At 40.7% G+C, this 14,288-nt stretch overlaps 1 protein-coding gene across 1 annotated transcript in view; it reads left to right on the top strand.

Moving 5' to 3' along the window:
• Positions 1-14,288, top strand: part of Adcy2 (adenylate cyclase 2) — a 401,885-nt gene that overhangs the window by 319,131 nt on the left and 68,466 nt on the right. The window contains exon 15 of the mRNA XM_021179908.3: positions 5,393-5,477. Within this exon, the coding sequence (XP_021035567.1) occupies positions 5,393-5,477 (85 nt within the window). The remainder of the gene's footprint in view (positions 1-5,392; positions 5,478-14,288) is intronic.

A 14,288-nucleotide genomic window follows, 5' to 3' on the forward strand; every position in this document is an offset into this window, starting at 1 on the left:
CTCCCATATACCTCTCCTTGTTCTCTTTCAAATTCGTATCCTCTTTTTTCATTAATTGTTGTTATATACATATACTTCCTGAATACATAAACATGTTCTGCTCAATCTATATAATGTCTCTTGTAGGTACATGTCTTCATGGATGACTGTTTGGTATTGGATAACCAATTGGTGTGTTCTTTGCTGAGGAAGACTGGTTCTCATACTCTAAGGATTTCTTGGTTGCCTTTATGGAGGGTTGAGCTTTTCTGGTCTACCTTACCATGTCTACTGTCATCTTTGTTCAGCTCAGGTTTAGGTAGTCATGTTGTTGATCCTTTGTGGACGTTGCTTCTGAAATTACTAGGAGACACAACCTCACAGCAAACTCCTTGGTTCTCTGACTCTTAAAAAAATCTTTTTTCCACCTTTCCTTTAATGTTCTTAGAGGCAGGAGTTGTATTGTAGATGTGTCTGCTGGGACTGGGCTCTACAACTCTGTACGTTTACTGGTTGTGGTTTTCTGAAATTGCTTTTATCTCTTGTAAAACAAAACAACAAAAAGTTCCTAGATGCCAGGTGAGGACACTTACCTACAGGTCTAAGGACAAGTATTCAGAATCTAGTTAGCGATTGTGTTAGTTTTTTAAAGTGGTAGATGTAGGTTCTCCTCAAAGATCTGTGACTTCAGTAGCCCTAGTTAGTTGGTTATATTTCCAGTAAGAGACACAACTCCCCACCCCCCAGTTGAGTGGCTTTTGATCCAATCAGAGAGCTGTTATTTATCACCCAGGTATGCATGGCACTACTGTGCCCTTAGGGCTACCCTGCCATGCTAACCATCATGCTTCATAGATGTCAAACTTGCTAGGACTGTTATTTGATTCCCTCCCTTGGACACTTGGGTTTCATTATGATGTAATTGCAAGAAAATTTAACAACCATAACTTTCTATGTACTCCAGCATCTCTTTGGAAGAAAAAAGGAAATTTATTGGAATGTTCAGATATATTGACAAGCCCAGCGTCCTAGTGTAAAATACTATTACACTCTACATTTACAGGTCAAGTGAGTCAGCCTCTGGAGAACTTTACTAACTTCTCAGTTTCTCTCAATAAAAGTTTACAGATAACACACCCTGTCACCAACAATAAATAAAATATATGTCTTTTCCAAAATGCCTATGGCATAGTACAAATATGACATATTTATCACACACAGAGCAAAAAAAATGACTTTAGTTTCTGATCAGCTATAATAAACTTAGAAATAATAAGGGCCAACTAAAAATAACTACCCTGTAGAATTTGGTAATCATAGCTTTAATTATTCTCTTATTACAAGAAGATGAAAATTGAAATTATAGGCTTTAAGGAAAGAGTGACAACGAGTAGCTGTAAATCAGCAGCTGTAGGGTTTGGCCAAAAGAATAAGTTCTGAAATATTTGTGTCCTTGAATACATTTATTGGAAAGTATAAAATACTGTTAATAAATGACAGTCAAATAAAAAGAACAGTATGTGTTTCAATAAAGTTATTTTAATTTAAATTCGAAATGTAAAATATGAACAGAAATCATAGTCCTTAATAGTGAAACAAAAACCAAAGTCTTGAGTTCAGCAAAATATGCAAAGTTTCAAGACTAATTCAGATTTTAGGGGAAAAAATGTTTAACACAGGTGAAATTATTTCATATATGAGATGTTTGCATTATAAGACAATGTTATATCAGATTTTTATAATTTACTTTTGAAATCAAAATTACATTATTTTTCTTCTTCCATTTCTTTCTTCCAATCATATTATTTTCTTCTATCTCCTCCTATACTCCCCGCCCCCTGCTTTGTTCTCATGACATCTTTTTCTTTAACTGCTATTGCATAAGATTGCAGGGTTGACCATGTGATAATGGAAACCCAGTTCTGGAGGCAGGCAGCTTTCCCTGGGGAAGACCATGTCTCTGGCTCTCAGCATTCCCAGTTGCTGTGGATCTTTGTCTACTGTTGAAAACCCATGAGCTTTCCTTTCTATGTTACCATGTCTATTGGTAGTGTTGTTATCCAGGCCTTGTGTAGGTATCCATGTTGAGAGTGTACACTTCTTGGTGTAGCCTCTCTGACATTTCTAGGGAAACAATCTCACAGCAGATCTCCCATTCATCTCGTTCTTATAACTTTGCCACCTTCTTTGCCACCATGACCCCTGAGCCTCAGGCTCAGGAATTGTGTTGAAGATGTTATGTAGACTCTTTACATTTGAAAATACAAATAAAATGGGTAGTTTCCTATCAGCATTATCAAGATTGATCCAAGAAACAGAACCAATAAACAGAGCAGAATTATGGAATGTCTGACAGTAAAAGCAGCTATCAATAAAAAATATGATTACTGTATTAATCAGGGTTCTTTAGAGTCAGAGAACTTATGAAATATCACTATATATTAAGGGAATGACTTACAGTGTGCAGCCTAATTAACCCAACAATGGGCATCTGTGAGTGGGAAGTCCAAGAATCTAGTAGTTGCTCAGTCACACAAGGCTAGGTTTTTTCAGCTGGACTTCTGCATAAGCTGGAATCCTGAAGAAGTAGGTTCCAACAGATGTGCTGGCAAGTGCAAGCAGGGGGAGAAGAGAGAGGCTTCCTTCTTCCAATGTCCTTATGTAGGTCTCCAGCAAAAGGTGTAGCCCAGATTAAAGGTGTGTACCACCATGACTGGACCTAAACTGTTCTTCACTTAGAACTTGAACTATCCCAGGCTGGTCTTGACCTCTGTCTCCTGGGATTAAAGGCATGTACCACCTTGCCTGGGACCAAGCTTTTCATGGCCAGTATACCTCAAGATCTGGATCAAAAGATTGTGTCATCCAAAGTCAAGATCTGGATCACAGATATGCCCTCCATTTCTGGATTATAGTTCATTCCAGATACAGTCACATTAACAATTTGGAATAGCTATCACAATTACACAAAGCCTGAAGAGATTGCTCAGTGCTTAAGAGCACTTACTGTTCTTGCAGAGGATCCATGTTCCCAGAACCAACATCCATCCCTCTCTCTAACTCCAAAGGATGCAGTGCCAACTTCTGACTTCCACTGACAGTGGGCATTTGCATGATATACATACATACATAGATACATACATACATACCTGCAGGAAAAACATTTATACATATACTATAAATAAATTCTTTTTAAATTAAAGAATACAACCATGTGGATACGGGTGTGTATGTGATGTGAGGGAGGCAGAACCTTTATCTGCCAAAGAAGACCTGGTCCTGCTTTCATGTGTGTTTTGTGGAGGGATCCACTAAAAATTATGGCTGCTTGCTACCTCTGAGATGCACATTGCACACATTCGCTCCCCTAAGGAGGAGTTTCTGGTAGTGTTTGGTAGCCTCGAGCAGAGGCTGGTATCCAGGATCTTTGCTGGCTTCTCACCAGGGAATGAGACCTGGTGTGTTCTGTAAGGGGACAACGTTCTGAGTAAGACAATTTAGGAAGCACCTAGCATCTACCTCTGCTATATTCTACATAACCCTAAGATCCCATCTCACTCGTTTTTGTGGAATTGAAGCATGATGGACACATGATGCCTGTCAACAGTCTAGGTCTGAAATATGTATACTGCTTTATAAGGACTTACATGGAAGCACCATGCCGCAGTGCTCAGTGTTGGTTTGAACAGAAGCTTGCAGCTCTTGTCAAGGCCACCATAATCATGTCTTGAAATAGTATAGGGGAGTGGGGTAGTGGGTGGAGATATTGTTCCCGATTATGAGGTCTTGAAGTGTTACTCAGTACCCCAACTGCTTGCCTTGTTGCTCTTTTCGAGTCTCAGGCTGTGTCCTAGAGTGTGATTGCAGGTTTATTTAGTCATTTGTATCTAGTTCTTCCAATCACTTCAAGGCTCAATTATTAAGGGCACTCACTACTCTTTCCAGAGGACCCTGGTTCAAATCCCAGAACCCACATGGCAGCTCACAACTCCAAGGTCTGAAGAATGGCTTCTAACCCTTGTCTTAGTCCTGAATTCTAGGATGGGATTTAAGGACTTTTGAAGATTTTGAGTTCTTTAGTTATTTAAAGTACCACTCAGAAATACGTAAAGTTCTTTTTATCATATATATTTGTGTGTGGTGTGTGTGTGTGTGTGTCCTGTGAGTTCATGCATGTGAGATCAAATGTTGATGTTTGATGTTGTCTATCGCTCTCTGTTTTATTTACTGGGAAAAGATCTCTTGTTGAACCTGAAATTCACTAATGCAACTAGTATGGTCAGCTGACTTATCCCAGAGATCCACTGTCTCTCCCTCTGAGTGTTAGGAATGTGGGCTTCCATACCCACATGGTTTATTGTGTAGGAGGTAAGGATGCAACTCTAGTCTTCATCCTTACAAGTAAGTGTTTTTTTAAAAAAATATTTTTATTAGGTATTTTCCTCATTTACATTTCCAATGCTATCCCAAAAGTCCCCCATACCCTCCCCCCCACTCCCCTACCCACCCACTCTCACTTTTTGGCCCTGGTGTTCCCCTGTACTGGGGCATATAAAGTTTGCATGTCCAATGGGCCTCTCTTTCCAGTGATGGCCAACTAGGCCATCTTTTGATACATATGCAGCTAGAGTCAAGAGCTCTGGGGTACTGGTTAGTTCATAATGTTGTTCCACCTATAGGGTTGCAGATCCCTTTAGCTCCTTGGGTACTTTCTCTAGCTCCTCCATTGGGGGCCCTGTGATCCATCCAATAGCTGACTGTGAGCATCCACTAGCAAACAAGTAAGTGTTTTATCCATCGATATGTGAGCCTAGCCTGAAAAACGTCTGGACAGGTTTAATTTGGTGGACATGCTTTTCACGTTTTCTGGCTTGATGAAGCATGTACATGGCCTGCCCTATGAAATCCTAGAAGATCAGGAGACACTTGACTGCATCCATGTTGAATAAAATTGAATCTGGGTGGGAGGTATGGAGGACATGGGAGATTCAGTGTCCTCAGGATACCAGTGATAAGGGTAGGATAAGATGTTCCAAGCAATCATGGTGGTATCCATAGAAACAATACTTTCTAGGATACCTCTAGCAGGAAAGGGGCCAATCAGGGGAAAGTTTGGACAGATGGAGTATTGAAAAGTCAAACAAAATGTGAGCCATATAGAAATGGTCCTTTCTTCCATGACGTATCAGTGCCATAGGAATGGTTCATTCATAGTGTGTTGCTCCACCATGGCTGTCAACACTCTTCCAAGGACATACATTTCATTTGAGTTCATTTTATTTAAAAAAGAAAAAAATCAAGGGTCGCAATCCTGATTTAGTACACTCATAGTTGGGTGAGAAGCATCAGTGGTACTTTCCAGAGTGATGGACTCGACCTCTGAACTAACCTGTTGCTTTTTCTTCCCTGGTAGAACATCCATCCTTGGCTTCTCCTTTGGAGCTGCATTTCTCTCCCTCATCTTCATCCTCTTTGTCTGCTTCGCTGGACAGCTTTTGGTAGGTGCTTCAAAGACAGAACTCCCTTGGGAAGTGTTTTTGTTGTATTGAAATGGCTTACATCATCTTTTCAAAAGGAAGGGGACCACTGGCAGATATTTGAAGAATCATGGTTTCTAGCACCCTTTAGGCCAGCGGGAGAGACAGCCTAGGTGTTAATTGAGGTATCACATGGGCAACCAAGGCACTCATTTGACCACTATTACAATGTCAGATGGCTTTTCTTCACCGTGGAGATGAGGCCTCAATCTGTAGCCTAGACTATCCTCATACTTAATATCCTCTTACTTGAATCTTCTGAGTAGCTTAGGAAGTGAATGTGTACCACTGCACCCAGAAAAAGGGTTGGGGTCACTCCATAATTTTCCATGGGATTGCTTGTCCCTTTCTGTCAAGTGTTTTTGAATCATCACTGATTTTCAGACCACTTGTAGCAGTGAATGCAAGTATGAGGTTTTCATGTAAAGGACAGTTAAAATATTTTTTAAACCGTGTTTTTTTAAAGATTTATTTAACTCCTGCAGGTCAGAAGAGGGCACCAGATCTCATTATAAATGGTTATAATTCATCATGTGGTTTCTGGGAATTAAGCTCAGGACCTCTGGAAGATCAGCCAGTGTTCTTAACCACTGAGCCATCTCTCTCCAGCCCCTTAAAATACTTTTAACACAACTTTTAAATCTATTTGAATATATAAAACTTTGAAAACTAACAAATGGAAAAAGTATTACTTATTTGCATTTTAAGCCAACTATTGTGCAGTTTTGTAACTTATATGCTAGCTGAAGACTAGTTTGAGATATGAAAATTATCTATTTATTGTTCCATATTATTCAAGTATTGCTAGCTAGCTAGGTCACTATAAAAGCTATCTTAGAAAGCCAGAATGGAGACAGAAATAAGCCAATGTTTCATCTTGTTCATGGGATACAAAGGAAAATGTGAAAGGCTACCTAAAGTTGGACATCAGGCATGCACAATCTGATATATGTAGGTACACAGACATATGTGCAGCTAAAATATCATTCACATGAAATACAAATAGCATGCTAACTATGAGAATATACGTGGTTTTCCATGATCTATAGCCTTCCTGGGGTGGTAAAGCATGCAGATTCACCTTGTCTTCCCAAACTCTCTTCAGCCCACTTCTTGAGTCTTCAGCACTAAGTTTATCACTGTGGCTCCACTACAAATCCAGCCCTGTTCTTAAAGCAATAGTTTACACACCTGTGCTTTAGAAGCTGTGTTTGTCTTTGATGTGGAGGAATTGAGTCTGTTACTTTTGATAAAAATACTATGATCTTTCATGTGCCTCCCTTTTTGGCCTCAGAGACTCCAGCCTCTTTATTATTAATAACACATCTCTTGATCCCCCTGTTCATAGACTGTGGACCCCCAAGTTCTATCAAGATGAAATTGGTAGTTCTTCATTATTATTGCCACCACCCTCCCTGGGGCTCCTCAAACCCTGTTACCTACTTGACACTCACTAGCAAGTTTTTTGTAACTCTCTGGTGATTCTGGGAAAATTTCAAAGCTACAAATGAACCAGTGTCTGTCTCCCCTCTCGGAAGACTGGATATGCTAGGGATTGTGAAGGCTAAACTTAAAAGTATTTGTTTTTAAAATTAGTGTGAAAAAGGAACAGCTTTCCCTAGTGCATTTTCATACATGCTTGTTTTGGGTAACCCTCCTCCCCTGTTCACTCCCCCCCCCTCCACATCTCTCCCCTCACTTGAACCCTCCCATCCCCAGAATTATGCTTTCCACTTTGTTACCTACCCCAAACCCTGCCTCAGTTCATGATCCCTTCACAGTGTATACATGTTCACTCTCACATGAATGTATACCTGCAGTCCTAGCTTTTGAGAGACAGAGATAGGAGAATTATTCATTACAAGGTCAAGGCCAGCTAGGTCTATGTAGTGAGTTCCAGGGCAGTCGAAGCTACAAAATAAGACCCTGTCTCATTTTGAAAATTAAGATCTGTAATCCACATATGAGAAAGAATGTGTGTTATTTGTGTTTCTGAGTCTGGCATATCTTGCTTAATATGATTTTCAGCCACATCCTATTTCCTTTAAATTTTATAATTCCTTTTTCTTTATAGCTTTATAAAATGCCTGTGTGTGTGTGTTTCACATTTTCATTATCCACTCCTATTTTTATGGCTACCCATGCTGATTTCATGAAATTTATTGTTGTGAAGACCACAGCAATAAACATGGGTGTGCAAATGTCTCTTAAGTAAGCTACAGAGCCCTTTAGGTATATACCCAGAGATGTATATCTGGTTCATATGGTGGTTCTATTTTTAGTGTTTTGTAAAACCACTGTGATTTATGTATTGGCTGCACCAGCAATGAATAAGTTCCTCTTTCCAAACATCCTCTCTAACATGCCTTGTCATTTGCTGTCTTGATAGCCATTCCAACTGAAGTCATCATATCTCTCACCCCATACAAATATCAACTCAAATGTATCCATGCTCTTAAGTAAAAAACTGGAATGCTAAGACTGATAGGGAAAAGAAGAAACACTTGAAACTATAGACATAGATACAGATCTGTGAAACAAAACTCCAGTAGTACAGGAAGTAACCCAAAAATTGACAAATGATGTTATAGGAAATCACATAAAAGAAAATTATTAGCAAAGAAAATAGACTGCCTGTACAATGGGATAAAATCTTTGTCAGCTGGGCTGGTGAGATGACTCAGTAGATAAGAGCACCCTACTGCTCTTCCTACGTTCCTGAGTTCAAATCCCAGCAACCACATGGTGGCTCACAACCATCCGTAACGAGATCTGACTCCCTCTTCTGGAGTGTCTGAAGACAGCTACAGTGTACTTATATATAATAAATAAATAAATCTTTAAAAAATAAATCTTTGTCAGCTATAAGAGTCAGTCTTGAAGAATATCCAGAATGTATAAAAATGTACCAATTAAACACTAAAAAGCATAAACCTGCTTGGTAATCAATAAATTGGCCAATGAACAAAACAGGTAGTTCTGAGAAGAGGAAACACAAATGGCTAATAAAATAAATATTTTCAGAGTTGTCCAACAGCCTCACCTTCAGGAAAATGCAAATTAGGACATATGCTCTTGAACATCCAATAAAGGAATGCTTAAATAAGAGTCTCCAGTAGCTGGTTGTAACTTTAGGAAGAAATTTGCATCCCTCTAATGGGTTATTTTGATGTTTGTAGGGTTCTGTGGTGGTTGTTTAACTATCAACAGCTAAACTATTAACACATACCTGGCTTAGAAAGGGCTGTGTGTCTTTCACGATGCCCTCCAGATAGAATTGAACAGATATCCCACGGTGGTCATGGAGAGATGGTGCTGCCACTCGTCTGCTCGTTCTCTAAGCCCTGGCTATTCTACTTGTTGCATAAGAGCTGATGAGATTAGCATTTACTTGTTAATTAAACACTGAACTTATGAAAATGTGCAGAATGCCCACCAGCTGTTAACCTTCTGCAGTCATAAGTGCCAAGGGCAGATTGATGCTAAGGATGCCAGTGTGAAGTTCTCGCTGTGAAGAATTAAAGGGAAGAATTAAAATTCTGCTTTTCAGAAGGAAGTCAAGCAGAGGAGAGCATGGTAGTTAGCTTGAGTGTCGATTTTCAACTTGATTGGAATAAGAAACATGTAGGCACTAATGAGACCCACCTCTGGGCAGATCCATGATAGTGATCTCAGGTCTATTTAACACAAGAGAAAAAAGCCATCCTGAATGTGGATGGTTCCATCGCATGAACCAGACTGAACGAGAAGGGAAGAGAGGAAACTCCAGCCCAGAGTTTCCCCCTGTCTTGGCTCCCCAGTTTGCCTCCCTGCCGTGATGGCCTGAATCTCATAATCTATGATTTGAAATTAACCCTCTCTCAAGTTGTTTTTAACTATTTGGTCACAGAAATGAGAAAAGTTACAAATGCTGTAAATTTAGCCAATGATTCTTTCTCTGTAGAACTTTGTCCCTGTCTTCTGCACAGAGTATCCAGCATATGGAAGTCACAGTGGTTGGCATTTCACGGCTGGCCTGATGAAAGGTAGAAAATCATGCAATGTGCAAACAGTAGAGTCATTATGACTCAGAGCTCCGAGCTCCTTACTGATGACCCTCAAATGGGAAGAGGTTTATTCAGTAACTTGTTCTGAGCCTCATTGGTAATTTCTTTCTTTTACCTGCAGCCTGCCACTGCCTGCACCAGGAGCTCCTCCCTCCCACCTTCCCCTTGGCATCCACTTCCAAATTCTTATCCACTGAAGTGGGCTCAACAGCTAGTCCCACTACCAGAGACTTTGGAATCTCTACCAGTTCTGTGATGAGTATCATGGAACTCCAGACCTGTGCCATAGCTGAGCCTCAATTTTATACATGCATTTTCTTTTATTGTTATTGTTTTCCCAGACATATATAGTAAGTCTCTTAAAACAGGAATGGTTTCTCAGCATCCAGCTGGCCTCCCATTACACCAAGAATAACAGTAATGTCCTGTCTGCCTCCAGGACACTTGACCAAGTATAACATTAAAATCCACATTGTCTTAGGTAGGGTTTTACTGCTGTGAACAGACACCATGACCAAGGCAAGTCTTCTAAGGACAGCATTTAATTGGGGCTGGCTTACAGGTTCAGAGGTTCAGTCCATTATCATCAAGGTGGGAACATAGCCAAGTCCAGGCAGACATGGTACAGGAGGAGCTGAGCATTCTACATCTTCATCTGACAGCAGCTAGCAGAATACTGCCTTCCAAGCAGCTAGGATGAGGGTCTTATAGCCCATGTACACAGTGACACACCTACTCCAATAGGCCACACCTTCTAATAGTGCCACGCCCTGGGCTGAGCACATATAAACCATCACACACATGAACAACTTTTGTAAGCAGTTGCTGCCTAAACACAGCCATATATACTTTCCCCACCACTGCTCCATGAAGCCTCTTCATCCTCTCACAGATGCTCAGAGCCAGTAATGGAATAATTACAGCAGTGGCGATGCTAATACTGAGCACAGATATCCAATATTACACAGATATTTCTGAGCTGTGTGGGAGAAACTTACCTCTCTGTGGTATAAAACAGTAACTCTGACCAGATATAGAGTGCGCGCGCGCACACACACACACACACACACACACACACCACATGCACACACACCACCATCACCACCACCACCACACAAAGCTTATCTTAGAAAATGTCAGAAGACATTTCCTACGTCGTTACCTCCTGCCTTGAACTGTGGAAGCAGCGTGATGCCACCCTGCCAGCCACCTCCTGTGGGACAATGACAAAAGTGCAAATGCAGAGTTCATCCTAGGAGAGAAAAAGTAGGTCACACACCAGCCAACACAAAACCCTCTGCTTTGGGGAGAGCGCGGCCATTGAAGTCTGCCTTCCCTAATGGCAACACAGCGCTCGCAGCCCTCTTGGGCTGAACTTGTCGGTGACCCTCTTTCCGTCTTGCTCTCAGCTGCTCTTTGTCTGTTTGGAAAATTGGTAATCATTTGGTAATAAGTCTGGTAAAGAACACGTGGCCGCATGCTGTTTTCTCTGATCTAGAAGTCCCCCGCCTTGATTTGACAAGCAGCCTGCATGTATATCACGATGGTGGGATTGATAGTTTTTAATTAATTCCCCATGTTTCACCTCCTTTACTCATTTTTCTTCTTTTCTGTCTTTTTTTTCTTTCTCTCTTCCTCTCTCTCTCTCTCTCTCTCTCTCTCTCTCTTTCTTTCTTTCTTTTTTTTTTTTTTTTTTTTTTTTTACAAATGGACTATCTTCTCTCTGGTAACTTAGACATGATGCACTCCAGCCCAGCTATTTATTTGGGGCTTTGGTTTTAGTTTACTTTAAAACTTGTACCGTACACCTGATGCTTGGATGCTCTTACAACTGTGTCGTGAAGCAGAAAGACCCCGTACTCTAATCTCATCATCCCTCTCATCTTCCGGGCTCGTATCGCTTAATCTTTGTATATTTAATATTCTCCGATTATTCACGTTATCATTACCCTTGTGCAATGATTTATCTAACTATGGCCTCTGAGCGTTTTATTCCTCTGGAACTGTTTTCTTGGTAAGAAATGCCCTTTTCATGAGAATTGAGGATATTGCATAATAGCTGTTTTTTTTTAATTGTACAAAAGCGTCTTTCTTTGTTGTGATCATTTATCATTGTTTTTTAATTTCTTTCTAATAATTCTAATAATTCTACATTCTCCTGAATTGTACAGTACTGAGAAAACTCTCTCTCTCTCTCTCTCTCTCTCTCTCTCTCTCTCTCTCTCTCTCTCTCTCTCTCTGTCTTTCCCCCTCTCTCTCTGCTTCACACCCTCAACCCCTGCTTTCATTCACTTCTCCCCTCCTGTCTCTGCCCTCTTTCCCTGTGTGTCCAAGCACACACATATGGTAACTTCGGGTTGCTCATCCTCACCTTCCACCATATTTGAGATCAGGGCTCTTGTGTTTTTGTACTGCATACACAGGGCAGGCTGGCACCATTTCCAGAGATTCTGCTCTCTGTCTCCCACCTCAAAATAATTGCAGACATGTTCTACCACACTGGGTTCTGCCTGGATCTGGAGACTCTGAAGTCAGATTTGTAAAGTTGGTGCTTCATGAGCTGAGTCGAGTCCAAGGCCTCTGTGAAAGCCATGTTTTGTGGCAGAGTTATCTTTTTGGCTTTTTCAAATCCAAGTGCATTCTATTAGCACTGACTATCTGTTGGACAGCTTGTCTTTTTAGGATCAAGAACTTAAGTGTTCACCACACAGCTTTCTATTACACAACAGGTCTCCTAGACTCCAGCATAACCTCTGGGGTAAAATTTTCCTGGAAGTGTATGTTCTTTCTTTCTTTAAATCTCTCAATATAGTTAGTACCAAACCTGATTTTTGAGGGTGAATGTGGTCCTATCTCAGTGTAAGAGCCAATCCTTGAACACCTGGACCCAGTGATGGGAAGCAGATTTGCTGAAATGATGCTGACAGTTAAATCAAGGACTACCTTGCCTTGGGCCCAGGTACTATCTCCTCTTTAGTTAAGTGGCACCTTGTGAGGACAGGTCGACATACTACTTGAAATGCTCTCATTTATAATGTCGAATCAAAATAGGCAGGATTTTGATGAGCCTCTTTTTCTCTCAGGGACGTTACTGAAGTACTGAAATCAGAATATTTTGAACTGTGTAGAGAACTGCAAGTAGAGACAGTGTTGGCCCTTTTTATAATAAGTTAAAATGCAAAGTAATGGGTTTTAGTGTGGCCTTTTTATACTTCCATTTCTGTTTGAGACAGGGTCTTTGTTAGCCCAGCCTGACCTTAAACTTATTGTATTGCCAAGGATGACCTGGGACTTCTGATCTCCCTGCCTCCTCTGGAGTTCTGGGATTGCAGCATGTACCACTATACCTAGACTCTTCATCAGCCTTTGAGAACTTTCCTTTCCTTTTAAAATCCTGACCTTTGGTTCTTCTCACCACCATCACTAGATTCTCTGTGCCCACCCAACCCTCCTGCTTCCTTTTCCTCAACACAAGCACCAAGGACCAACTATCACCATTTGTTTTTAACTCTGCCTCTTGTTGGCAATTTGGGGAGAAACAGAGATGCCTACCTTCCTGACCTTGAAAACAATGAGCATTTAGTTTGATATGTTTATAAGTTGTCTCAAAATACAGCTTTGAGAGTCCAGTGAAGACTGTGTGGAAGAAGAGATAAAGTTAGGTGCATTGATTAGAATCATTTTTATCTCCAAAAAACTACTAATCCTACTCCATAGACTGCAAACACAAAGTTAGTTTTAATTGACCAGAGCCCAACCAAATATTATTGTCTCACAGAATATATATTGTAGAGTCTGAGCTAGATAAGAATAAGATTTCCTTGGATATGTATCTCCATACTTCATTCCTGCTTCTGCACAACACAGATCTGAGTGTGTTCTATACCATTAGCACCACTAGATGTAGTATTCATTACACAGTTATGATGTACTTCCTTTGACCCATAGCCCATCTTGTATGTGCTGAGTGTTAAGGGCCACCATACGGGATAACAGATGCATAGCATTGCCAACTCCTGTTAAAGCTCTGTTGTTTGATTGACATGTAAAATACAGATCTGGATCACTTCCAGTTTGCTGGTAGGAGGAGGAGGATCTATAGAGTCCAGTCAAAAGTGGCTTCTACACCAGTCAGAGATTCAGCTCTTAGAGTCAACCAGCATTGACTTGAACTCTGGACCAGCTTCTTGGGAACATCTACCCAAGGAGTGAAGCCAAAGCATCGGTCCTCATCTACATAAAGGACTAACATTCTTCATTTTTTTGGGTTAGGGACTGTGGGTGTGGGAACCATAGTAAAGAGTAAGAATGGAAAGAAAGAATCAATTACTGATGTTGTCTGAAGAAATAAATGGATTCCAAGTCACAGAGATGCTGTTGAGAAATATCAATGTTTTCTTCACTGAAATAATGAGAAAAGTTAACACTTGTGAGTTCCTATCAGGTGCCTTGTGTTTAAATCTCCAAAACGGCCAAGGAGGTGTGTGAATAAACTGGGCAAGAAGGTATAACTAACTTTTGGAAAGTCTCACAGCTGTGGGGATGCCTGGAAGGTGCTGCCTGGATGCTTGCCCTCCCCACCAGCCTCCCACTCAGCAGCAGCCTTATTTGATTGTCATGTTGACATTCAACATATTTCAGGGCTTATGTCAATGGTATTTTAGGAAGAGTTCAAAAAGAGCATAAGAAATAGGTATAAAAAATGTAAGTGGTGTTTGCCAATGCC

The sequence above is a fragment of the Mus caroli genome, unplaced genomic scaffold, assembly GCF_978045245.1.
Source record: "Mus caroli unplaced genomic scaffold, Mus_caroli_1 scaffold_15, whole genome shotgun sequence".
NCBI classification, from domain to species: domain Eukaryota; kingdom Metazoa; phylum Chordata; class Mammalia; order Rodentia; family Muridae; genus Mus; species Mus caroli.